The 25713-nt window shown below is 41.0% G+C and overlaps 1 protein-coding gene across 1 annotated transcript in view; it reads left to right on the forward strand.

The window, feature by feature from the left end:
- The window catches only part of PRIMA1 (proline rich membrane anchor 1), a 49988-nt gene extending 42819 nt beyond the window's left edge, over positions 1 to 7169 (forward strand). The window contains exon 4 of the mRNA XM_083863076.1: positions 2761 to 7169. Within this exon, the coding sequence (XP_083719202.1) occupies positions 2761 to 2860 (100 nt within the window). The 3' untranslated portion in view covers positions 2861 to 7169. The remainder of the gene's footprint in view (positions 1 to 2760) is intronic.
- Positions 7170 to 25713: the final 18544 nt, after the last annotated feature.

A 25713-nucleotide genomic window follows, 5' to 3' on the forward strand; every position in this document is an offset into this window, starting at 1 on the left:
CACAGATATGAATAGTTCCCTACTCATTTCCTCACTAATTTGAAACATCCCTCTAACCAATGAGGAGCAACCCTGGAATGGAAACACATAAATGCCTATCTATAGCTTATCATCTGAAAGGAGACTTGGAGTATTACACTTTGGAAGATCATGCACAGTTTGGCTTATTAGGCAGACAGTAGGATAAGGGGGTTCCCCTGGATGTGCAAGAAGAAAATTTGCATGCTTGGATCTCAACAGTCAACAAAAATTTGAGTAAAAAGAGTTAGTGGCACAGAGTTAGTGGCATACAGAGAGCCAATATCCTAGTGCAAGAGGGCACTTGAAAAATACAACAAGCCAAAATAATCTTGTATATCTAAATACAAGGGCCAGTTTAATCACAGTGACAAGTGCATACCAGTGTGCCAATCTAGTGATTTAAATGGTGTAACTGGGGCAAGTCCAACCCCAAATCCCTGCCTGTTGTGCATTTGAAAACAAATTGAGAGGAGTTAAACAGAGTAGTCTCCAAGCCTGAACTTTTGCATCTGACAATAGATTTTTCATTGAGACTCAAGAAAATAACTGCTCTGTTTTGCTAGCACTAACTCTGAGCAATTGATAAGGCAGAAGAAGAACCTTGATAAAATCTCCATTCCCCTATTTGGAGGCTCTGAAAAAATACTCTTCCACTGCATGCAAGTGCCAGTGGTGTGATATCCCTGGCAACCTGTCTATCAGGGTCTGCAGAGAGATCTCCATCAGAGGACAGCCTCCAGTCCACCCAGGTCTGTGGTGGGACACCCAGCCTGGGGAGGGGAAAGTGCAAATTTCAGGACAACTGAAGAAGTGCACCTTAAAATCACTACTAGAAAACTAAAATCACTACCAGAAATGAGAGGAAGACATTTTTTAACATAAAGAAAGAAGAAGAAGTCTAGACAGGGAAAAAAAACAGTGGAACTGGAGAGGTTCTGCAGAAACTTGAACCAAAGAAAAGAGGGATAAATAGGATAAAAACAGCAAGTAAAAAGCCAAAATGTCTTCATTTTTTAACTGTTGATAGATTTGGAACTGGGAGAAAAGAAAAACAAAAGAATTTTTGAAAGCAGCAGAGATGTTTAGACAGTCATACCATTTTTCCTGCCCTGAAAACAAAACAAGCACTGCCATCAGATTCTCCTTTCTTCCTGTCAGGGATGTGGTATGGTGGATGTGTGCTTTCAGTGTCACAGAAGAAAGACCCACACGACCTCTTGTCAGATGCAGACAGGCATTGCATGTTGATCACTGAAAAACAGTTCATCAAACCCCTTAGTCTCCTTTACTCTTAGTCTCTCCTTCCCTTCCATTTCCATTCTCTAATAGCTGGAATCATGACTAATATTAACAAGCTTTAACTCTTACCAGGTAGAGAGGCACAAAATATCACAATCAGAAGTGTTTTCTTTGAGATTGCAAGCAAACAAATTTACCTACCTGTAATGACTCCCCATAAATCTTTTATTAATACGTAGCTGAAATTGAGTATCATTAAACATTTTTTATTAATTGCTATTTGTTTTGCTAAACATTGACAAGAAAATACCACAGATTGAATGTTGTAATACATGTATCTCATCCTCTTTTTGCCCTCAGCAGCACTTTAGATCAAGACACTCATATCTGAAATATCTGTGTGGAAAGCACAAAGTTTTCTTCCTCCTACTATATTTAAAGCTCCAAGTTAAACCACTTTTGAGAAGGGAAGCTCTGGGGGGAAGTTACAAGATGGAACATGGTCTGTTACAGGACAAGCTCAGATCTCCCTTTTCAGAGTAACTATAAAATCCTAAATAAATGATTTCGCTCTGTGAGGTACAGATGCTTGATAATTTTCTGCACTTGTTGAGAATTTCCTGAATTGTCTCACAATTAACATGTGATCCTGGACTGTGTTATGAAATGGTATGAGTGGCCACTATACAGAACAAGAAGGCAATGGTTGTTGGAAGTCTGGTAGGTTACAGCAGCACCATGTTTCAGTCACTAAATCAGACACCTAGAACACAGACACCTGTCTCTGGGCAAGCAGACTATCCTGCCTTTATAGACAGGATAACAGGGAAAAACCAATGCCGTAGGCACAAAGCATTTGACATATTATGGGTATCCACTTAAGGCTGTTTTGAATCATGTTTTATAAGTACCTGTTTTTCTCCACTGGCTGTGGAGATTGTCTGGGGTGGTCACCACAGGTGCACATATCTGCATGGGTCAGGTGAGTCCACTCCTAGTGACAGAACACACTGGTGTCCTGACTGGGGAGGGAGTTGGGTTCTTGGTGGACATGACTGCTCATCATCCCAGTTTGAATGATATGACACTTTGAGGAGAAAGCTCATGACTGCCCCAAGGCAGAGCCCAACCCAGCACCCAGCCCAGCATCCCAGCCTGTGTTCTAGAGACAAAAGTGATGGTGGAGGACATTCCTTCCAGCAGCCTTCATCTCATGCAACACATACACCTGTATCCATTAACAGACTAGCATGGGGACACCAATAGCACATCATGACATCTTAGGATCTGTCACCTTCCAGGTGGACTGTGGTGCTTGACAAAGCACTGTGCTGCTTTGGCCTGTGTTCAGAAAGGGAAAAATAAACTGGAGAAGTTTACTATTATTATTTACCTTACGTGCCCTTGCTTTCGATCTGTATTAAAAAAGAAGATGTTGATCTCTGTTCTTTCTTCTCTCCCTACCCTGCCTGTACATCACCGAACCTGGGATCACCCAAGGAAACCAATGAGAAAAGAAGAGAACGGAACCAGTCGGTCCGAATATGCAATGACCTCCTCCCAAAACAACAAAACAGTTGATAACAATGCGGTCGTATAATCCCCGGAGCCCCGCCAAGGCGCAGGAGGTGGCAAACTTTCAAAGCACACACACGGAGTACGCAAGGTGGGTGAAATGAGGCAGCGAAGGGAGCTGTGTGGCCAAGGACTTCATTTCAGAAACAGCGCACGCATCAGTGATCCAGAAGAGAAAAACAGGCTGCTCTCCAGGCTTGCTGCTGCTCCAAGGGAGGATAAACTCACCCACCTGGGCTGCCCAGAGAAAAGGCCTCACAAAGGCATAAGCATTGCATGCTGCATCCCATGAAAGCGATGTTGCGATGCCTCCCGCTTCTTCTTCCTCTATTCCCCTACTTTTATGTTTGAATTGAGTGTCCACAAAAAGCTTCTAAAGTAGGATCTTTTGAGAAGAGGGTGATCTGCCAGAGTGGCAGTAGTTTATCACAGATGGGTCAGAGGGAGGTGTCGCCCTCTAAATGGGAAGACACTTCCTTCTAAATGGTGAAAGGTGTCACCTATGTGCTTCTCCAGCCTGTGCGGATTCATACACTGATGTTTCATTCTTTTCATTCTTCCTATTTTGTTATTAAAAAGGGAACAAAGGTTTCTGTTAAGCAATCAAGCAAAATTGGTCTGAACTTTTGACTTATCCCAGGAAATTTATCTGTGGTCTGGTGACTATGCAGTTTCCATGCCTCAAGGCTTTTCAGGCAGAAGAAATTGAAATGTAAGATTTTAGCAATTAGCATTGCTATTGAAAGAGATGCTATTAAGATGTGCTTTAAACATTATTACTTCATGATCAGACTCCTTTTTTTTCACCACACTTTTATCTTTAAAAATGTGAAATTCCACGTTTCTCTGTATTTGCACCGCACTGATTCCCCAGGGAAACTCCTACAGGAAAGATACTGTTTACATCTTGGTGTGTTTAGGGAAGGATTGTATTGAAAGGACTAGCAGCCCTTTGAAATTCTCTTCATTCACTGGTTAATGTTGTTCCCTGAAAGCGTTGAGTCTCCTGAACTGACACACTGAGGACATTGCAGGTCTGGCTTGTAGGACCACCTTTGAGGGTCTGGTAGCTGGTTGTGCCACGTTACCTCAGTCTCTGCCTTCCCTGAGCAGAGACTGACAGTGGTGCCAAGCTCAGCATACAGTTCAGTATACTTTCCCTGACATGGAAACATGCAGACTATTTAAAGCAAAGTTGAATCTACCCAAATTCATTTCATGTAGGATCTCAGGTCAGACTCAGTAAGTAGCCCTTAGGATAAAGGTGATGAGACTAGTTGATATGCTGGTCTTTCCCTACCTCCTGAAAACTTTCCTTTGTGTCACATCTCCACCTCTATGTCTCCATTTACCTCTGTGCTGAAAGTAGTGATGCAGTCAAAGACAAATTTACACCCTGGCTTCTTGTCTGGACATAAAACTTTGGTACCACTCCATCTCCATGTCTGTGGGTAACTGGCTGCCCCCCAGCTGTGTTGTCCCTCAGTACTGCAGCACACCAATACTTTCAGTTTTATATAAGGATGTGCCTGAACTGGAGAAATCAGACCTCGATTTTGAGCGCATTCCGGCCTGTGAGTAATCTGTTCCTGGGATGCAGATTTGGGTGTGATGGTAGAGGAAGACAATGTTCTGCAGATCTTCCCAAAAAGAAGCTCTGCCATTTTCAAATCAACAGTCTCAGCTCAGGCCCATCTGCAGTTTTCTATTACCTATCAACAATAGGGTGTTTGTAAATATAAGTACCTTTTCAATTATAAAATGAAATGCTGCTATATATTGCTCTTGAAAAATGTATGTAGTTATTCATTTAGCTTTTTAGTCTGTCATCACTATGTAAAACTATAACTCCATGAAATTATTTTTTAAAGCTAGACTTTTTTGGGAAGTGAATGCAATTGCAAAAGTGAAAGGAGGCAAGTAACCCTTTGCCCACAGGTGTGATCATTCCCAGCCACATTAATGTTGTGTGCTTACGCAAGACACAATGATTTATTCTTAGATCCAAAGTGGGATTAAAATGACAGAATTTACAATTAGAGTCTAGTATCCCAAATGCTGATTCCTGAAAGCACTTACCCTCTAAATACTATAATAAAAATATGACAAGTATATTTCTAGAATATTTTTAAGCTATAACATTTATTTTGGTGTAGTTACCTATGTTTGCCTTTCTTTTTTTACTCCAGTTGTTTCAGCCTAAATGTGGAAACGTGGAATAGTTTGAGACTGGTTGCATGTTTATCTGAGAGTATAAAGTATGAATGCAGGTAAGTTTAGCATAATATGGGCTCAGGATTAGCACTTTTTCCTAAAGGTTGTTGATTTTATTTGTTTCCTAATACAGCTTTAAAGGTACGTTCTGTAAGGATCAAAATCGCAAAAGGGATTTGTAGATCATTATGTCCATCAGAATATGTCTGTTTTTGCAAAACGAGTAAAAAGAGATGGTCACCAAACACTGTCTGGTTTTCAGTGATATCAGTGGTAAAATGTCCTCACTATAGAAGACATTAGTGCATGACACAGCCCACAGGGAAACCCTGCCCAAGCCCCATGAAGACTTTTCAGGAGAACATAAACTTTAAAAGCTTCATGGAGAGTGGATAGACAGGGCATTGCAAGACACAGCACATGCTGCCTAGGATCTATTTCCAACTCTGCCACTGATCTGCTGTTTACTAGCAAGTAATTTTGCCTCTCTGTGCCTCAGTTTACCCAGCTGTATAATCAAGATAAAAGTAGGTACCAGCTCTGTGGCAGTATTTTGAGAGAAATACATGTAGCTTATTTGCTAGGCAGATACCCACTATCGTTGTATGCAACATGCTGATAAATGCATCAGGCACACAATTGCCATAACAGCTCTTGAGCAAACCTTCCTCATGGGCTTTTATAATGCAGTGGCCACAGAAAAGCAGCAGTAGACAGGCTGAGAGCTGCTCTTCTGCTTGCCCAGACCCTTTGCTCTCAGCCCTCACATCACAGCATGGCAGGGAGAGGTGGGAAATCGTGCATGGGGTCATTTTGCCTTTAAATTTCTGCCCAGGTACAGTTGACTACATTGCACCAAAGTGATCTTGAGAAAGGCACTTGGAAAAGTATATGGGAATCAGATGTAACCTTTAGAAAAGGGAGGCTAGACAGGAGATATCACTGAGGAGTGATTTCTGAGGCCTGCTCATGGGGTTCAAGGTTATGTTTAATACTCTACAGACTACTTGCAGAGCTTATATAAGAGAGGCTTCTGTGCTTCCTTATTGTACTATAATTAAATACAAAGGGAAAGGAATAGGCCAGATACATAAGCGCTTCACTAAGCAGTGATCCTGAATCTGAGGAACTGGCCATCCAAAATGCAGCTTTACAAGCATTTTGAGTTCCTTTTAAGCCACTAAAATACCAGGGGTAGAAAGGACCTGCCTAGCTCCATTCACAAAATAGTCAGACCCCCTGCAGATGTGAAGGTGGCCAGTTTCTACACAGAAGGTACTTGCCATGCTCTGACCACCACCAGACAAAGTCAGCAAACTGCTGCCCTCAGTCTGAGGGAGAGCAGCAGCTCCAAATCTCTTCTCAAGGATCACCACTAGCAGGGGATGCACCTTAAAGGCCTGAGCTGCAAAGTGTTGAGTTTCCTCACTCCTCACAAGACAGAAAGGTGGAGCTGAAGCCCCAACCCTGCTGCCCTTCCTGTCCTGCACCTGACACAGTGGTGTGCCCAGGGAAGCATTTCTGCCTTGGACAGATGCTGCAAAAACAGACATGGAAAGAAAGGGAAAAGTTCTATGAAGTGTAAAATATAAATATATTGATATATATCTATACAGAGACCTAATTGTCCAGTCTTGCATGCCATATGGTCACAGCACGTGGAGAAAGTGTGGGCACCCTGCTCCAGGTCATGACCATAGATGCTGCCAAGCAGTGGAGAATCAGGCCTATGGTAGATATGTATTGACAATACTCCCTGCACCTGTACAAACAAAAATATATTATTTTAAACTGCAAAATAGTGTGTTTAAATCAATGCATGAATGTAAATATTCTAAGATCTGCCTTCTTGACTGTGTACCACATGTACAGATGAAAACAAATAATGTTTATAGGAAATCTGTATCAGTGGTTAAATGACTAAAGAGAAAAAAATATCAGAGTTAATGTTGTCATGTTTCTCAAACAAGCCATTAATGTATATTTAGTATTTAAGGATATTGCTCAATAAGTATGTTCTGTACCAAAAACTGTGTTGCATATACAGATTGTGCAGTACCCTATTTTAAAAAGGCACCATAACTAATTTTTATTTTAAATAAAAATGTACTTGTAAAAACTTTGCTGTGTCCTATTGGTTATGTAGCTGAGAGCATTGAATGGGGGAATGGCTGCAGTGCCTCTTTAGGTGCTTCTCCTATTACCCAAATTTGCCAGAACAGTTGCTTGAACACTTTCTGTTATGGTTTTGGAGAAACTCGTGGCTGCTGCTTGTGTGTGTGTCCAGACAAGTCTCACCTAACCCTGGGGTTCTTGTCCCACATCTGTGCTCTGCTGGAGGTGCATAAAAAAAGGGATTACACTTATGCATTCCTGCAGCCCCCCAAAGCTCATAAAAGCCTTTCTCTTATGCTGAGGGGCTGGAAGTTTCATAGTCGAGTTTTAGAGTATTTCTTCATCTTTCACATAATACTACATATTTTTATTTATTTTGGTGTAAGAGATAATTCACCATTTATATTCTAACTCCCTGGATGGGTTCACCCTCCTTTTCCACTCAAGAAAAAAAAGCAGTTTATGGAGTCCTTTACAGATGGACACTGACACACTGTAGCTAAACCTGGGTCCTTTGGCTGGGGTTGCCCCATCCCAGTTCTGTGCCTTTACCAGACAGAGGTGAAGAGCACAGCTCTGTGAGGGCCTCAGAAGCCAAGGGGATGCCACAGCCTGTGCTCCTCCTTCACAGCAGGGCTCCTCCTTCCCCAGCCAGAGGAGGAGGCTGAAGTAATCCCCTAGTGACTGCCAGGTACCTATGTGAGGTCAGCTAATACCTGCCATGGGATGGGAGGAGTTTATTTAAATAGGGAAGTATTTTTGTTGTCTTTAGTTCCCAAAACATTATTCCCCAATAGTTTTTGTTGGTACCTTAGGAATTACTTTATGTCCCAGTTTGGAAAAGAATCTTAAACAAGACAGAGCAACAATAATCATCTAGCATGCTGGGAACATGAAGAGTCTGAAGTATAATGCTCTTATGAGGAGCAGCTGAAGGAGCTGGAAATGTTTAGTTTGGAGAAAGAGAGGCTCAAGGAAAATCTCTCTCTCTACAGGTTCCTGAAAGGAGGTTCTAGCAAGATGGAGGTCAGTTCTACTGATCACAAGTGAGAGGACAAAAGGAGATGGCCTCAAATTGCACTAGGGGAGTTTTAGAACGGATATTAGGAAAAACTTCTACCCTTAAAGGGTTGTCAAGCATTGGAAGAGGCTGCCCAAGGAAGTGTTAGAGTCAGTAACCCTGGACCAATTTAAAAGATGTATAGATGTGGCACTTGGGGATATGGTTTATTGGTGAATGTGATGGTGCTGGATAAGTGGTTGGACTTGATGATCCTAGAAGTCTTTTCCAACCTAAACAGTTCTATGATTCTGTGATGCAAAGTGGTTGAGGGGCAGTTTAATGAATTACATCAATAACCATTATGCCATAAACTATGGTATCCATCAGGTTTAAATATAAGACAGATTTTGCAGAAGAAAACTTCCACGTCAAAATCTCTATGTGACCACTGAGAAAGAAAATGCCTCTGGAAGTCACTGAGCCCTGGTTCAGGCATCAAAATGTTGAATCAACATCTTTATCTCCAGTCTGCAGAGGAAGAGAAATGTCACTTTGGAGAGCAGGACACATCCTGGTATGGTCCCTCAAGTCCTACTAACAGTATCAGCCCCAAATTCACTGTTGTTTGGCTGAGCTCTTGTCTGGCTTTAGTTACGATGAGATGGTTACAACAAGCAATGGGAGGATTGGGTGAAAATCTGGTTAGGCTAGAGTACAGTGAAAGAGCTCCTAACCTGAAACCAGGGTTATGTCATGAGTATAGCTGAAAACCTTACTAAATAATACGAGGTGCCACAACTTCACTGAAGAGCCTGATGTGCTCTTTCTTCACCATCCCATCACTGGGAACCAGTGTTATGACAGCCAGAGAGAAATTAGATTACTGGGGTTCCATATCATTTGGAGAGGGAGAAAGAAATTGTAATGAGAGAGATGTGTATTCTGTGATTTTGGTAATATAAAATCATGAAATGCTTTTCATTGCCTTCATCTGAGCACATTTTAAAAGATGCCCAGTACAATTTAGTTCCAGATCAGAACTTTCTCCATTTCTGAAAGATGATTTTATTTGGGCATGCTTGACTCATGCAGGTATAATCTTTGCACACAAAGCAATCAAATGTTTAAAAAACCCAAAAAAAAAACCAAAACAAAACAACAAAAACAAAAAAATCCTGACAACTGATGTTATAGTATGTATTAGTCTTCAATTAGTGAAGTCTTAACATTTTTAATATTAATATATGTTTATTTCTTATCCAAAATGTCCCTTCAGAGCTAATCTTCCATTAATAAAGATTTTATCTAAGCCATTTCCTTAAGGTTTTTTCATAATTGCAATGTCTTCAACCATATTTATAGCACAGAGCCAGTTGTCTAATTATGAGTTTACAGAGAAGTTGCCCTTGAAAGTGGCCTGAAACTTAAGTTTTTTAGTATTCAGTAAAAATACTGAGAATATTAATACCAAGATAGCTGGCATGTTCTGAACTTGTTTTACTTTTGGCTTTAGTTAGAACAAAAGTACTCACTGCAACATTTAAACTCTTGTCCTGCTGCTTCTGTCTTGCACCCTGGCACAGCTTGATATATGCATGAGGATTAGCAATTCTCCTGCTTAGACTGAGTGTCCTGCCAGCCCAGCCCGTATGTGTGTGAGCAGCCAGGCAGGGCTGTGAGCCCTGGCACAGGCTCCTTACCTGAGCAGCAAACACAGAGCACATGGGATGTCCTGGGAGACACAGGGGGAGACACCAATGCCTTCATGGAGTGCAGTCCCTCAAGGGCTATTTTCTGGGGAGAGGAGGGATGGTGCAAGTGCTGGATACAGTGTGCAGCACCAGCACTCACTCTGAGCCCTTGTTTCAGGCAGCCATTGGACAAGTTAAGGTTCAGTAATAAAATGATTGAGGCTGGACATAGGTAGGTAAACCCCTTCTATCATGTATTGTTAAATCCTATAAAAAGTATCACATCCATAAAAGAAGCATTATTGCAGTGATAGAGTCCTGACCAGCCTCCAGGGGTGCTGGGGAGGGTGCAGGACAGGGCAGATGTGATGCATGGAGACCCAGCTTTGCCTCTCCTAACAACTGAGAAAAGAAAATCCTATGGGTTTAAATTTCTCTCTTGTTGTATTATGGCAAGGCTTAAGGAAGCTGATTTTATCATGGGTGCTGGCTAGATATATCAAATCTTTTTTATGGTAGTCAGTTTCCTTAATCTGTGAGCTCTCATAAAAAAATAGTTAAATGGTATTTATATATATCTGCCTGAAAATGTTTTATATTATGTATCACTGTGACTGAAAGAGAAAGGAAGTTTCTTTGTAAATAGCAGCTGGCTGTTTTCCTTTCCTGTGCATTGATATAAATTTCATGAATTCATTTTCGTGCAGCACAAAAAGAACTCAGAGCCGGAACGTGAATAAATTTCCCTTTACGTTCGGCATCACTTCCCCCTGCACACGCAAACAGAAATGCTTTCAGTATTTAAGTTTCATTTAACACAGGCCTAGTCGGAAGCAGAAAAGAAAATATAAAGAAAAGCAGCAGCATGGCAGACACATCCCAGTGAATGAGCCTGTGAGCCAGAGACAGCCTCCCCTATTTTGATTTGTAATTTGAGGATAATTCAATTAGACATTTCAGGCAATTTAAACATTCATGCATTGTCCAGCACCAAAGCATGAACTGTTCAGCAGCAAACGAGACCTGACAGCCTTAGCAGGCCCAGTGAAAATCCCAATGTTTAAAAGGAAAAGCTCTCATCTAATTGATATGCCTACCGGAAAATTAAAAAAATAAAGCGGGGGAGAGGAGGCGGCTGTGCAGGAGGTACACAAGGGTGAGAGAAATACAAAGGGCAGAGTGAGGGGCATATCCTGGCTGTGGGCTTCACACCTTATTTGCAGCCATTTGCTTAAAACAGAGTATTTCAAAACCCATGTGTTCCTTTTAACAAGGGATTAAAACATAAATGCACCTGATCACCCATCTGCTCACCTCTCCAGAGGTAGCTGAAAGGCAGGCAGGCATTCAGGAGCAAAATGGGAGCATTTTCATAAGCAGCTGCTTATGAAAGCCAGGTGCCCCTGTCTGCTCTCAGCCACACTGAGGTAGCTGAAATCATCACCCTGTGCCAAGGTCCTGGCTCTGAACTCACATAGCAGAAGAAAGTCCTGTCTGGACCCATAGCCTACTCAGAGGTGTCAGGGAGAAGCTGGAGAGGAGGAAGCCTCTCACCGTGCCTATTTCATGTACAGAAAGGCATTGCACTGTCCCTTGCCCAGCAACACAACCCTGCTCGTCCTGCCTGCCCTGGCCACCAGCAGCCAAATCCCTGCAGGACAACCACGAGGTGCATGGCTCTGTACCCACAAATGGAGATCTTGGCTGCTTGGCTGCTTGGGCAATAGCTTAGTGATGTTAAACACTGGGTATAATAACAATAGCAACAGTAAGAAAAGAATTTCAGGTAGAATTTCAGACAAGGATATCTCAGAGCCTTGCTTACTTTAAATGCATTGTCTCTTGTGACCTCTGGATCTGGGGGAAGAAATGCTATTTGTCTTGTCCCTAGGAAGTTGCCCTGGAAGCAGCAGGCTGCCCTCACCTATGACCATTAGCTGGCAGACAAGACAGCTTTGACAGACACAGATCCGGATTGCTCAAAGTCATTCCCTTGGTAACTTTTTGAGGCAAGTGATGAAAGCATCAGAAATCATCAAGTAAAAGTCTTCTAGCAGGCTGTGTGCCTCTGGTGTTCCTGCAATGGCCTCTCAGAAAATCTCTGGAGCAGAAAACTCACCTGTAAATCTTCCCAGGAATGTATCACACCTACTCCATCTTCATTTTAAGTATTATGCATGAGCAAGTTTGAATGGTAAAAGCCCAAAAAGTACATACAGTACATGTGGATGCCAGATACAGTGGTGATTTTCCTTGAATCATTCTATTTGAAGACCCAGTGTTTAGTGTGCTTATAACCTATAAAGGTGTGAACAGTTTGTGCTGAAATTTTCCATGCTAATACTCTGCTTTAAGCTGACCTTTGCATTTGTCCAGGAGTTGCAGAACAGTCCTGTTTCTTCCAAGAATGATACTGGGGGAAGAAAATATTAAAGCAAAACCTAGCAGTAACTTTTGACTATTTTATTGAGATTCTCTAATTCCTTAGGTATTTGGAGTTGGGATTAAATTTGACAAGAAGATCAATGCTTTCATTTCCAGTTACAAGCTTCTGAAAACTTATGGTTTCCCTTCTTCAGAGGCCATTTATCCTGAATAAATAAGTCTGCTGAAAAGCCTCTCTGAGGTGAGGTTGCTCCATCTCTACCATTCCAACTAAAATTAAGATACTGAATTCCAATCAATTCTTGTTCAAGAACCATTACAATAGAGTTGTGAATAAAGTCAGGGGTAGAGTTAAATAAAAGCAATTCAGCTCATTTATTTTTTAAAACTATACTTTTGCAAGATCAAAACCATTATAAATTTAGTTCAAATTTAGTAGTGAGTTTTGCTCAGCAAGGAAGTTTGCTGCTCTCATCTTTGGATACCTTGATAGAAACAGACCTTAGTAGAACAGAAAAACCACTTAGCAGAAATAAAACAGAGATGCTTTCCACTCATGGCATTATTTCACCTTGAAACGGGTGATGTTGGTCATACATGCAGGTAGAGACCCTCAGCATGAGAAAATCCTCAGATGAATGACCACATGAATCTGCTCTGCTCTCCTCTTTCCTGATACCTTGGGCACTGCATGGACAAAGGTACAATTCTACAGCTCCCTGCCCCCTGCACAGAGGCACACACAAACACTGCCTGTCTAGAAATGAGCAGCACCTATCTGCAATTTTCTGTGACAATGCAGCCTAACATGTTCGGGACATCTTTTGAAGAAAGCTTTTCTCCCTGCCCCAGTCACTGAGGCAAAATTGTTTTGATTTGATTCTTCTTTGGAAAATTATGGAGTGAGGGTAGGAAGGGAGTGGGAAATATCTCTGGGTTTATCTTTTTCCCCAAGTCTTTTAATGTACTGAAGGTGCATATCTGAAGTTGCTGAGGCTGTAGGGGAATGTAGGAATGATCCCAAACTGAGAAATTACTGATTTGGCAGCTATGGTTTTTGGTTCGGTTTGGGGTTTTTTCCTCATGCATCATCACCTGAAATATTCATGTCTCCTAACTCAGTTTTCAGCTGCATTTAAGAGACTCACTGGTTTCAGGTTATGATCTTTCTGAGCCAAAGCTGTATTCAAGGATATTGTAGAGGGGGGGAAAAAAATAAAAAAAGGGAAAATTTAGGAAGCACTTGCTTAGCTCCAGCATCAGACTGTGTGGTGTCCACAAGGTCCCATGCTACCTTAACAGCCCTACTAAAAGCAGAACTACTCCATAGCAATAGGCATCATGTGGAAAAGCACCAGAAGTTTATTTTTGTAACTGTAATGTTGTATTGAAATTGTGTTGATAAGATACCAGATGGAGCCAAACAATTTTAGAATTAAAATTTATCATTTCTGAGGGGGAAAAGATGTCTTTTCTGAAATGCTATTTAGTGTACAAACAGGAAACTAATCTATCATAAATTTGAACATCAGAATGCTCTAAATTCAACACTCCCTTAGAGAGTCTAAAGAGTTTTGACTTACCAAGATGAGTCTTGTGATGAATTCCCATTTGATATTTCTACTGTGCTGGCTGATGTCTAAACATGGTGACAGATTCTCTGTGCAGCACCATGTGATCTGAATTGGTTCCACTTCTGCTGTCAGTACCTTGAGGAATATCAATAATAGTGCACTGTCATTTGTTATAGGGGAGAAGTTTATTTTCAACACCTGTGACTTACGAAGCCTAGGCGCCTGAGGCAGGATTCCTCTTGTCTAATTTTAACCAAACTAAAAAAATGTAGTGTTTAATATATCTAAGCTCTCCAGAACCTTTTTTTCAATGGAGAAAGATAGCAACTCCAGATGGCAACACATCTTACCCTGAAATAAGTACCTGTGCCTTGGGGGGCTGAACAACCCCATTCTCTCTGGTTCCACAGGGACAACTGCTGTAATAAAGGACAAGGCTCACAGAGTCTGAATTTACTGGCACTGAGAGGGCAGATACTGCAGCACTCAGGCAGTTTGGCAGGACAGGTTATCCAATCCAATGGTGTCAGATAGCCATCTTAGTGGAAAATAATGTAAAATTAGGTGACTATAATCAATAATCAGAGTACAAGCAGTCCATCCAAAGTTGGGCATATTCATACAAACTTGTAAAGAAAATGCAGCTTTACTCTGGAAAACACAGTTGATTAATTAATACAAAACAAATTGTGTTTATACAAATTTAGGAAATTTGATGAAAACTCTGTGTGTGTGTGTGTGTGTTTGTACATGGATGAGATTTAGTTCAGCCTGCCTAGATGAATGCTATTCTGGAAATAATTCTTGGGGAGACAAGGAATATTTCTTTGGAATATAATTCCTTTGAGGTCACTTGCACAATCTGGTGAGGCATCCACTGCAGGAGCCAACCAAGGAGCCCACGGTGCTTACTCCTCACTGCCAGCAGCAGCACACACAGCACAGGCTTCCCCAGCAGCTGTGGGGTCAGGGCTGCTCGGAGGCTCCTCAGCTCCTCTCTCTGGGGACAGAAACCCAAAGTGGGCCCTCAGGGGAGCCTGGAGGTCCATGGCACATGGAGCACATGCAGAGGAGCCCATGGCCCTAGCCCAGCTCACCGGCAAGGCCAGCACTTCATCATTGAAGTGAACACAGAAATGTAGAAGACAAATGTATTAGAGTATGAAGCCCCTCTCCCTACAATCCTTTTGTAGGTTAGTGCAGCAGCCATGGGACACCCTCTTCCAATCTGTTTTTTCTCGTGTTTTGAGCAGTTTCTCATATGAGGGGAAGAAGTCAGAAGGGAGGAAGTGAAGACCCTTTGAGCCCTCGGGGCCTTAGCTGTGTGTCTGCCCAGCTCGCTGCTCACACGCTGTCAGCAGGAATGACCTGAGCTGCCCAAGAATCCAACCCAATCCTTCCATGGCTGCAGCCTGTCAGCATCACCTGCATCCAGACGTGCCCTTTCTCCAAGGGAACCGAGCAGCTGAAAACAACATGACACTCCTTCATCCCAGGAAAGATTAAAAACAATTGGCACTCAGTTTGGGTTTGTGTTGTCAGGGATTTTCTGCCTCGACTTGCATTTAATCAGCAGAAATAAAAAAGTAAAAATAAAATCTAAAAAAAAAAAAAAAGAGGAAAATCTAAAATATGCTCTCTACTAACCTACCCTTTCCCAAACTCTCAAGGACATTTTTACTAGGAAAATACACCTTTACTCCAGGGATGTTCTTGTTGATGCTATTTGTAGCATGAACTTTTTTTTTTTTTTTTTTTAATAGCTGTTTCACAATTGTTTTTCCAACCTGTTAACTGATCTCTTGCTTACACAAACAACTTCTCTATACAGAGTGAGATCTGCTTCAGGATACTTTGTCAGATTATGCATCAGTCTCCAGAGTGTGTCTGGAAAACAATCATTATGTAAAATCTTCCTTTGACCCGTATTAATTTTCAACTGTAACTGAATTAAGACAATGGACTGTAAATAATGTGTGTGAATGAAACAGATCACCAGCTGAGGCTGCAAACCTTTGATATTAGATCAGAGAGGGGAATTCTATCAAAGGTGTGGCAGAAAGTGCAGTGCCCAGCAGATGATCGTGGCTGCTAATGATTAAGGATTTGCTGAAGCTGCCAGACCTGAAGAACTGAGGAGAGGAAGCAGAGTGTGTGGTCCATGGGTTTTACAGGGTGGTGCACTGTGTACTTACTTGAGTGCCTGGTTTCCCATAGACCTGGCTGATGTAATACCCTGGCTGCTGGTGGGTTCGTATTCAGGCTTTCCAGACTAAAGACAGTGAGTGCTGTTTTACACAGAGTTCTGGGGCTTGGAGTAGGGGACATAATGTTTGTTGAAACCAAAGTATTAAATAGTTGTCTAAAATATCTTTTTGCATAAAGGAACATATTTTAAAACTACACTTGGAGATGAAAATAGTTATTCCATATTAGGTTCTGTACATTTTAATCCATACTTAGTATGCCAGGAAACACACACAGGTGATGCATAAGTAATGAGATTATTATTTGCAGGATAGAGGGGAAAGCCCTTCAATTACAAATACAGAATTGACCCCCTTATCATATGATAGTGATAACTAAACTAATATACATTAGACATGACATTTGGGTGTCTAAAAATAACTTACATTCCACGTTTGTTGTGATGATTTACAGGAATGAACTTGACCCAAAAAATGCTACATAAGTGCTCAGTGTTATTAATAATAATCATTCAGAGAATTCTCAGCTGGATTACTTCAACTTCCTTTCTGCATCTGCTCTGGTCTCCTTTTTATTCTGCATGTTCGTTTTATTCCCTTCTAATTAAATGGGATTTTTCTCAGCAGATGCTTAGTTTTTTAAAATTTGAATATTTGACTCAACAGAGCTGAGCAATGAGCATCCCATCCCACTCTCCACCTTACTGCTCTGGCTCAGCCTCGCAGCCCCTTGTGCTGCCTGGAGCCATCCTTAGAGAAAGTCACAGCTCTGGAAAAGCACTGGAGGAAGAAGTCGTCCTGTTTTGATGAAGCCCAAGGTGCAGATCATGTCTTCCTCTCTGGACTGATGTTGTGTGGTAAACACAAGGTCAGCCTGTGCATTCTTGGTACAACTTTCAGGGAATCAGTTTTACTGATGGAGTAAAGGAAACTGGCTACTGGGTCTTCGAAAGCTGAAACTAGCCTGGTAAAGGAAGGTGTTAGTTTTTTTCTGGTTCTTCATCTCTGTAATTCAAAATAACTCAACAAAATAAATCAACTTGATGTTCTTGTCCAAACCATTAAGGACAGGAAGGTTTCTATTTTTGTTTTTAGCTGGGGAAGAAAGTTCATAAAACAAAAAAGAACACGCCTCAGAGAAGCATTTCAATCATAATTATCTACCCCAAAGATGTGAAAACAAATTTTGCTATATTTATTTGTTTCATAGCAAAGAAAGGTCAAAATGTGAATATATCCAGCAAAATTGGCAAAGCCTCTTAGGCTTCCACTGCCCAAATGGGCATAAAACTAAAGCTGTGTCTTATGGTCTAATGTCAGCAGGGCTTGGTTTTTTGTTGTACATGAAAATGTTCTACAGAAGTTTTGGGGTACTGAGACAACACAGAATCAGGATAATCAGATTAAAATTAACACTGCTCAAATGTGGAATTAAAACAACAGCAGGACAAACAAGAAAAAAACCAGAAGGAAAAATGATGCAGAACCACTTCTTCTCTAGAGAGAGCCAAATCCATTAAGCTAATTAGTTGAGCAGCTGATGTTCTGACCTGACATTGTTTCTTCATTTAGGATCTTTAATTCTTCATGTAAGAAGGTTTCTCATTATTTCTTATCCAAACAAACCCCAATATCTGGATATCCTTCTGCAAACAGTTTGCTGATAAAATTTTCCTCTAAACAGCCACAATCGGAAATTTGAACAGTGTGACTTGTGTGACCTATTACATAAATTCTATTTTCTCTTCTCTTGTGAACCAATGACCAACACTGTGTAAACAACTTCCTTTATTCCTCCCTTAACAATTAGTTTCAATCCAAAAGAACTTTCCTTTTGAAATTTTAATTTTTTTTTTTTTGCAGAAGGCAGGGAGGCATTTACTGTTGTGTAAATCCCCATTCTGTCATATTCTGCTGGTAAGACATGGACACAACAAACAAAGCCAGACCCCCAGCAGACATCCAACAGAGAACCCAAAGGAGGTGGTAGCCAGTCAGTCCTGTTCGCAGAAATCTCCTCTAGAAACATCAAACACAAGGATTGCTGCAGGTATATACAAGCTTGCTTGTTTTTATCAGCTTTCACAGCTTCCCAAAAAGTATTCCATGGGCTCCCAGGGGCCCTGTGTGCTGAAAAGCATTATGTCAGAGTGAAGACATGTCTGTGCTCTGAGTGCAGCAGTGTACAGAGGTGTCTTAGCTGGCACTGAGTGAATAATCACTGAAAGTAACACCCCCATTTTCATGCCAGAATACAAATAGGTACACATTTGCAGGAAGACCTTATGTGCCCTGACTCCATTCCCTGGCAATAACTCATTTGTGCATCTATTATTTTGTATAAATATTCATATATTTGAAGAGCACATCCATGATCCCCCTTCTCATCCCATACAGTCACCACCAAAGCCACTGGACACCGACTTTATGTGACACTAAGGAAACAAGCAGCTGTCCTTCAGGATGTCCTTCAGCACACTGCAGTGGGCACTACTGTCTCCAGCTCTGAGACCATGCCAGACCTCAAAAAGCTTTGCTGTCTATTCAGTATATTTCTGCCCCTTTTCTCTCTCCCAGAAGTTTGAGATTAAAAGCTTGGAAGTTCTTCTAGTCATGGCAGGAAAAGTGGGTGCATTAAATAGGGTTCCTTTAGCCTCTCTGTCAGGATCAGGAGAGAAAAGTGCTTGCATCCAGCCCAGAGCTTCCCACAGGTGAAGTGCACAGGATCTCCAGCACTGTTCCTGGGATGGGTAATTAAATTGTTCCAACACAGACTCACACACCTGCAAGAGCTGGCACAGAGGGCACTTAGCAGGAAATCTGATGTAGAGCAGGGAGCAGGCCTTCAGAGGCCAGAGAGCTTGTTTTCTATTGCTTTTCCTACTCCATCATGCTCTATAGAAGATGAATGACCAAGCTTGACTTTCAGCAATTTAATTTTCTGAGTGTGTTATTTCATTGATCAAGAAGTTGCCTGTTTTGGACTTTAACTGATTGTCTCTGAATTGTTACTCTACACACATGCCTGCAGGCAAGGTACCCTGTGACATCTGTGCTAAGCTAATCTCTCCCTGCCACTGAAACTTAATAGGTGTTACTCCTCTGCCATGCAAGGCCTGAAGTTGTTCTGCTGAGGAAAACTGAGTAGAAACTGGATCTGAGGAGAAAATAGTTTCTGAGGGGTCAGAATTTTATATAAGCCTTAACATTTAACTAAAATACCTTGTCAAAAGTAAGGATATTAAAACATCTGCTTTTGTAAGGAGCAATATTTTTTCAAGAAACCCCCCAATTTTCTTACATATCTGGAGAAAAAATGCAGACTGGATTGCCTTCATGGGCTGGATTCTGCCATCCCTCCTACTTCGAACCCACTCCATTGCCCAACCCAAAGTCGTTGTCACTGCTGATGGCTGTTGAACAGTAGCACTGGATTTTGGGCTGATATTTGCAAAGTTTCATCTTTTTGGTCTTTTGGGGTGGTTGGTGACTGCATTTCAAACCTTTGAAGGAGTGAAGAAGTTTGGATTTTTAGCAGTATTTTCCCAATCAGCAAATCCTGCCGCACTAGAGGGACTGCACACACTGCCCCTCAGGAGGAAGATGGGTTACAACTCCCTTGTGCAGAAGCAGCAACTTAATGCTCCCCTCCTGCATCACAGGCAGGTGTCCTACATACACCAAGGAGCTACTTCAGGCATACAAATTACCCTGAAGGGATCAGGCATGTGCCATATCATGAATGACCACTGGTGGTTCAGGATCCAGAACTTCAGCAATACAAAACACCAAAGGCATCAGATGTTCAGAAAACTAAAAACCATCTCTCTAGAGAAAATGCAAACTATTCCCACAGCCTATCGTCCTTCCTTCTTCTGCTTTTTTTTTATTACTAAGACCTTTCTTTCACAGTTTTCACCTTTGTTTAAATTTAAGAACATCTCTTTTCTTCATAATAGGAAGAAATATTTCATCCCAGAAATGTTTATGGGTCACTGACAGTGATGCACCATTTCTATTTTGCTCATTAAGGACTTCCCAGCCAAACTTCAGCTCTTCCCTGACTGTTGCTTCAATTAATCTTCTGTTTGGCATTTGGCTGCCTATTAACACTAACAAAATATTGTTATGAAAACATATCAAATTGCCCTTCTTAGGCTATAATCAGTCTTTTTGGCATGAAGTACGGTCAGATTCAATCTGGACTATAAGTTCACTCCAGATTTCAAAACATGATGCAATCTGTAAAGGTTCAATAAATTAAATTCTTTCTGCCCTATGTGATATGTAAGCTGATCTACTTTTTCATTTAAATCAATACATCCTCAAAGTTAGGTACCACATCCAGAAAAAGTTTATCTGTTTGTTGAGTGGGTAATATCCTTTTTAGAAGTACTGGAATGTACTAAAAACTGCCAAACAAATGTTTGGTTTGGCTTTATTTGTTTTGCGTAGTGGAATTTCCTCTGTTGACCCATTGAGACCCTATAGCTACTTTAGATCTCCACCTCTTGGGCTCTTCAAATTCTTTGTGAACCATCTTTTGTGCACAGATCTTTACACAGAGATAAGGGAGTGGGCTAGTTCCTTTGACAGTTCTCAGAGGGCTTTACAAATAAAAACCTCATTTTTATAAAATTTCTCTGAGGGAGGTCAGTCTTACCTCCCTTGCAGTATGAAAAAGGAGTTGAGACACAGATGCTTTGTCTGAGACTGGTGCTAGTGTGGGAGAAGGAGATGGAAGTCAGACCTCTCTTCTCCATGTCCTATCCCAGGGCATTCCAATGAAGGTCATTTGGCTGCTGACAATTACTAGAGTCAATGTAATCACTGTATCTCAATGAGTACCACAGATGAAACTTTTTTTTCCCTATTTGTATATTACAGAGTAGATCTATACCAGTACCTTATTTAGTTTGCCTCACAAATAATTAAATGGTTGTTTCAATACTTCAGTGACAACTTAAAGCTGAACATGCTGAAATTGAATGTAGTATCAAAGTATGCAAATTTTAAAATATGACTCTCTGTGACGGCAAAGGAGATCAGATAATTTGAGGACAAACAAATTCAATTACATAAATATTATTTCTTTTATTACAAATGTTTTGTTCCTGAGCATTAATTTAGAGGGGATTTTAGCTTGGTTAATCCAATAAAGAGCAGTGACTTGGAATAAAAACAGAAACAATTACTCCAAGTCCTCTGCTTTCTCTTGTAGCAAGAAGCATGTCCCATCATTAGCCTCCAAGCTCTCAAACACATCCTTTCCATCCCACCCACTGCTGACACTTCCCAAATGAACCACCTCCATGGACAGCAGTGTTTCAGCAGCCACTCTCTCCTGTCACAGCAGATCCTACAGCTGTCTTATCCAGGGTACCTAATCAACCTGCTGGGGAGAGCTGAATTATTACTAATGTAAGAGTGATTGTAATGAGTGATTCCCTCCACTTAATCTCAGTGTGAAAAATAGAGACTTTACATTGATAAATACCACAGATATCACAACCAAGTATGGAGTAAAAACCCCCTGAAATCCCTGGGTTTTCCATCGGTACTGGATGAATTACTGGAATATTCTGTAAAGCAGCTGAATAGGGATTCCAAGTGTATTTCAGATTGTCATCTTGGCTATAGATTTGTATATGAATGAGTCATAACTATTACAACTTACTCGATTTCTTAGGGAAGATTCTCAAGGCTCTAGCCCCAGCCACCTGCATTTCATAGGAAGAAGTCTTAGAGAAGCCTTTGAAGATCTAGCCAAGAGTTTGTGTATCTTTGTGGCAGCAGCTGATGCTGAAAAAAGAGCCTCCAGGAACAATCATCACAAATTCCCAGCCCTGGACATGGCACTCTGGGTCTAGAATAGATTGGAATAAAACAGAATAGAATCCAATACAATAAAATAGATTATTTCTGTTGGAAGGGAGCTATAATGACCATCTAGTCCAACTGCCTGCACAGTTCTGGGCTGATCACAAGTTACAGCCTCAGTTTGTCATGTCTAAAGGAAAAACACTGTAGAAGTCAAAGAAGAAAAATTCTGGCACCACCACATCAGTCAGGGAAGGAAACTGTCAAGTCTGTTTGAACAAACAGCTCAGATTTCTCAGAAACAGAGACTCCACCAAAAGTGTTTGTAGTCTAAAATAATTTTTGTTCTTTCACCCTGGGCTCATTCTCAGAGAATACTCCTCTTATGATTCCTAGCCCCAAATTGACAAACTCTGCTCCTGAGAGAGTGCCCTGAACCATGAAACAAGTGGAAGGACCTTACTCCAATCACCCTATTTGCTCCAAGCAGTGCCTTACATTGCAAGACTGTAATGAAGTCATTAGGTCTAATGGAGGAGAAAATAGCTATTTAAAGTAGATCTAGCACCAGAATTGGACTGAAGTGGAATTTTCCATTTTATACATATGAGAGATTAGCTCCTACTGTACCTCACTGCCGCAGAATTAGCCATGGATCCAATTATGACTCTTCTCCGTTCAGCCCTGCAAAGCTCCTTTCTAAATTCTCAGTCAGCAATAAAACAGTCAATGTTTATCTAAAATGCTTGTGGTGCTTCCCTCTCTCTTGTGCTCCTTGTCAGTTTACCTTTAGATTATATATATTGTTTTTCCACCCTGGAAGCATTTCCCTGATGCCTGGGGAAGCCCTTCACACACCAGGTGCTGCTTTTAATGAGTAAGGCTTTTAACTTTCCTAACTATGGTGTCACCACCAGAGGTGCTATTTGCTGCATGCTGTGATTTAAGGGTGAAAAAAACCCACCAGAAAACCCCCCAAAAAAACTCAGAAAACCAACAAAAGCCACAAGACTGTCCTCTCAGCTCACAGCCTCTCTCTGTCCTGGGCTATCACAGAGCATGAGCCCTCTGAAGGTTACTTCTCTGTCAATTTCAAATATTGACCTTGATGTCCTGTCCCTTACAATATTCTTTAAAATCCATCATCTGCAAACTAAGTTTAAGTCAGGAAACCTAATTAGTAACAGAGACAATAAATAACAAGCTTAAGGGGAGGGAGGAGAGAACCTCTTGCAGGTGGCCAGCTCTTGGCTGAATAATTCTCTGTGCAACGGTCATGCTTCAAAAATTTAATTCTCTATAATTTCATTTAGGATGGGGAAAACAAAACAAAATGAGCAAAGTGATTTAGGATTTCATTTATATTTTGACAAGTACATTCATCTAAAGTTTAACCATAATAGCTGCAGTTACTGTATCTTTCTCCCAAAGCATTTAATGGTGTGAAGCAAGTGGCAATAAAAATTTAAAATAAAATAAAATAAAAAGTACCTACTTGGCATTATTATTTGCTATTTTTATAGAGAAAAAAAAAAAAAAAAGAAAAAAAGAAAAAAAGAAGAAGTCTCCCTACTGTCAGGCTGATTGTATTAATCTGAGATGCCTATGGTCCTTCAGACTTGATTGCTTTTGATTCTTGCTTAGTAGAAGTGGTGATGAAGGAGCTGAAATCATAATTCCTACTTAGAAGGCAAAGAGGAGGCCACTTCATTTCTGTGGTGAGTAGCACATTTTGTTGCTTTAATTAAAAAGTTCTTCTGAGAAGCTTCTGCAGTATTCAGAGCAGAAAAATATGGTATTTTCAAAGACATTTTGGAGATCAATTCCTGCAGTTTTTCTGAGCTATGTTGATGTTGTTTAAACATACTAAGGAGGAGAAGCAATCATTGAATTTGAAATGCGTTTTCTATCTCAAAAATTGTAAATCAATCCTCTCAATGATGAAAATATATCTCCCTTTTTGCAGTTCCTAAATTGCTATCCACCTCTATTAAGGCTCTTAAAGAAAGATTTTCAGCAACAGAACGCCCTCTAAAACAAACAAAAAAGAGATTTAAGTATTAAGAACTGAAGGTGTTTAGCCCAGAATTGCAGTGATTTTCCAGTGCCTGCTCCCTTTGAGATGAATGCCCAGAAAACTCAACAGGTCAAGGCTTGTACCCCCTGAGAATGTGCCAGAAGTGAGAAACATCCTACAGCCATAAGCCACCATTCTCTTCTGGAGACAGCAATGGCTCTCAGATTCATCAGTGCATTACTCAACCCTCTGAGCTAGCCAGACTCCCTTGAGATTAATTTTCACTTTTAAAAATCAATACACTTCACTGGTACTTTCAGCTTTTCATATGACAGCAGCATTGAAAATTAATATTTTACTGAGATTACTAAGAATGGACTTAGGAGGGCGTATAAGTTTTGGATCCACTTCAGAAGCATGTGACAGCTCAGGTAAGATGCTGTTGGCTTAGAGAAACTAAGATAAATCATATTTAGGGTTTTTATTCAATGATGCCAGGATCCTTCCCATTGTCTGTGACTCAGATCAGCTCTTCCTTTTGCATTGGAATAAGAAAAAAAAGCCTATTAGCCTCTTAAATTTAGCTCTAACCTCAACTCAAACTACACAGATGTATTTGAGGTGCCTGCTGTGTTCCCCTCTGCTCAAGGTACCAGGCAAAATAGCTCTCTCATGGCAAAGAGTAAAACTAGTTGCAAGGGATGTAAAGGTCCCAACATCAAAGGCTCATTTCCTAATCTCTGGAACTACCCTTTACTAGAGCTGCACTTTAAATACCCCAAGATGCTATCACTAAGCTGAAAACTAAGTTCTGGCTAAAATTTAAGATCCAGGTTTCTCTGCTGGAAAAGTTGGCCAGGGAAGCCTCAGACTGGCACAGGTCCACCTACACATCCCAAAGCATCTTAGTGTGCTACTTTCCTACTCACACCTGGAACAGGGCAGGAAGAGCTCCTCCTTAAGTCCTCAGGTCCCTACAGGCCATGCTCTGGGCATTCATGAAGAGGTAAGGGAGACCAAAATCTCACCAAACCCCTTCTTGTTTTGAATTGTAATGTCATAATGGAGGCCATAAGGGGGGCTGGCTGTTTGTCTTGCTCTCCCTGACACATTCTGAGTAGCTCTGTAACCCTCACTGTGAAGCCCAGAACAGATGTCACAGTACACAGGAAAACACTCTCAGAGCCTTGAAATGCTGCTGTGGTTTCCAAGCCATGTCATTCTGCACTGCCTTGTGACACTTAAGCATTAAATTCCCTGCCTCTAATCCTCTCATTTGAGTGAAGCATCTTCAGCAGCTCTAATGTTTGATTTCAGCCTCACAGCTGGGGAAAACTAGCAGCTGGTTTGTGATTCAAAAAGAACAGAACAATAACCCATTGAGGCTACTCCTCCTGTCTGTGGATGGGTGAGTCAGATGAATAATTGGACAACACAGATCAGTTAAGCCTAATTCGGTTAATAGAATTAATTTGCAAATTAGTACACATTAGGTGAATCAGCTGCAATTCATTTTGACTGAAATGTTAAAAAATACTAAAGTAGTTATAATGGAAAGATAAATATTAGTACAGAAAAGGTTCCAAAGAAGGCAGTCGCTACGTGGAAATTTTTATCTGTAAATGCTGGGGATGCACAGGTTGAATTTCATACAATCACTAGGAAGCATATCTTCTTCCTGACTTGTACAGCCTTTATTACCCTGACAACCCTTAATGGATCTTAAATAATCATTAGAGATGGGCTGAGAAAGTTCTGACTGGGATCCAGACATAAATGTCGGGACTGATAGAGGGTCTGGTGCAAGGAAAAGGAAATAGTTTATTTCAAATTTAAAGGCTGCCCTAGGAAA

The sequence above is a fragment of the Zosterops lateralis genome (assembly GCF_965231275.1).
Source record: "Zosterops lateralis genome assembly, chromosome: 6".
NCBI lineage: Eukaryota > Metazoa > Chordata > Aves > Passeriformes > Zosteropidae > Zosterops > Zosterops lateralis.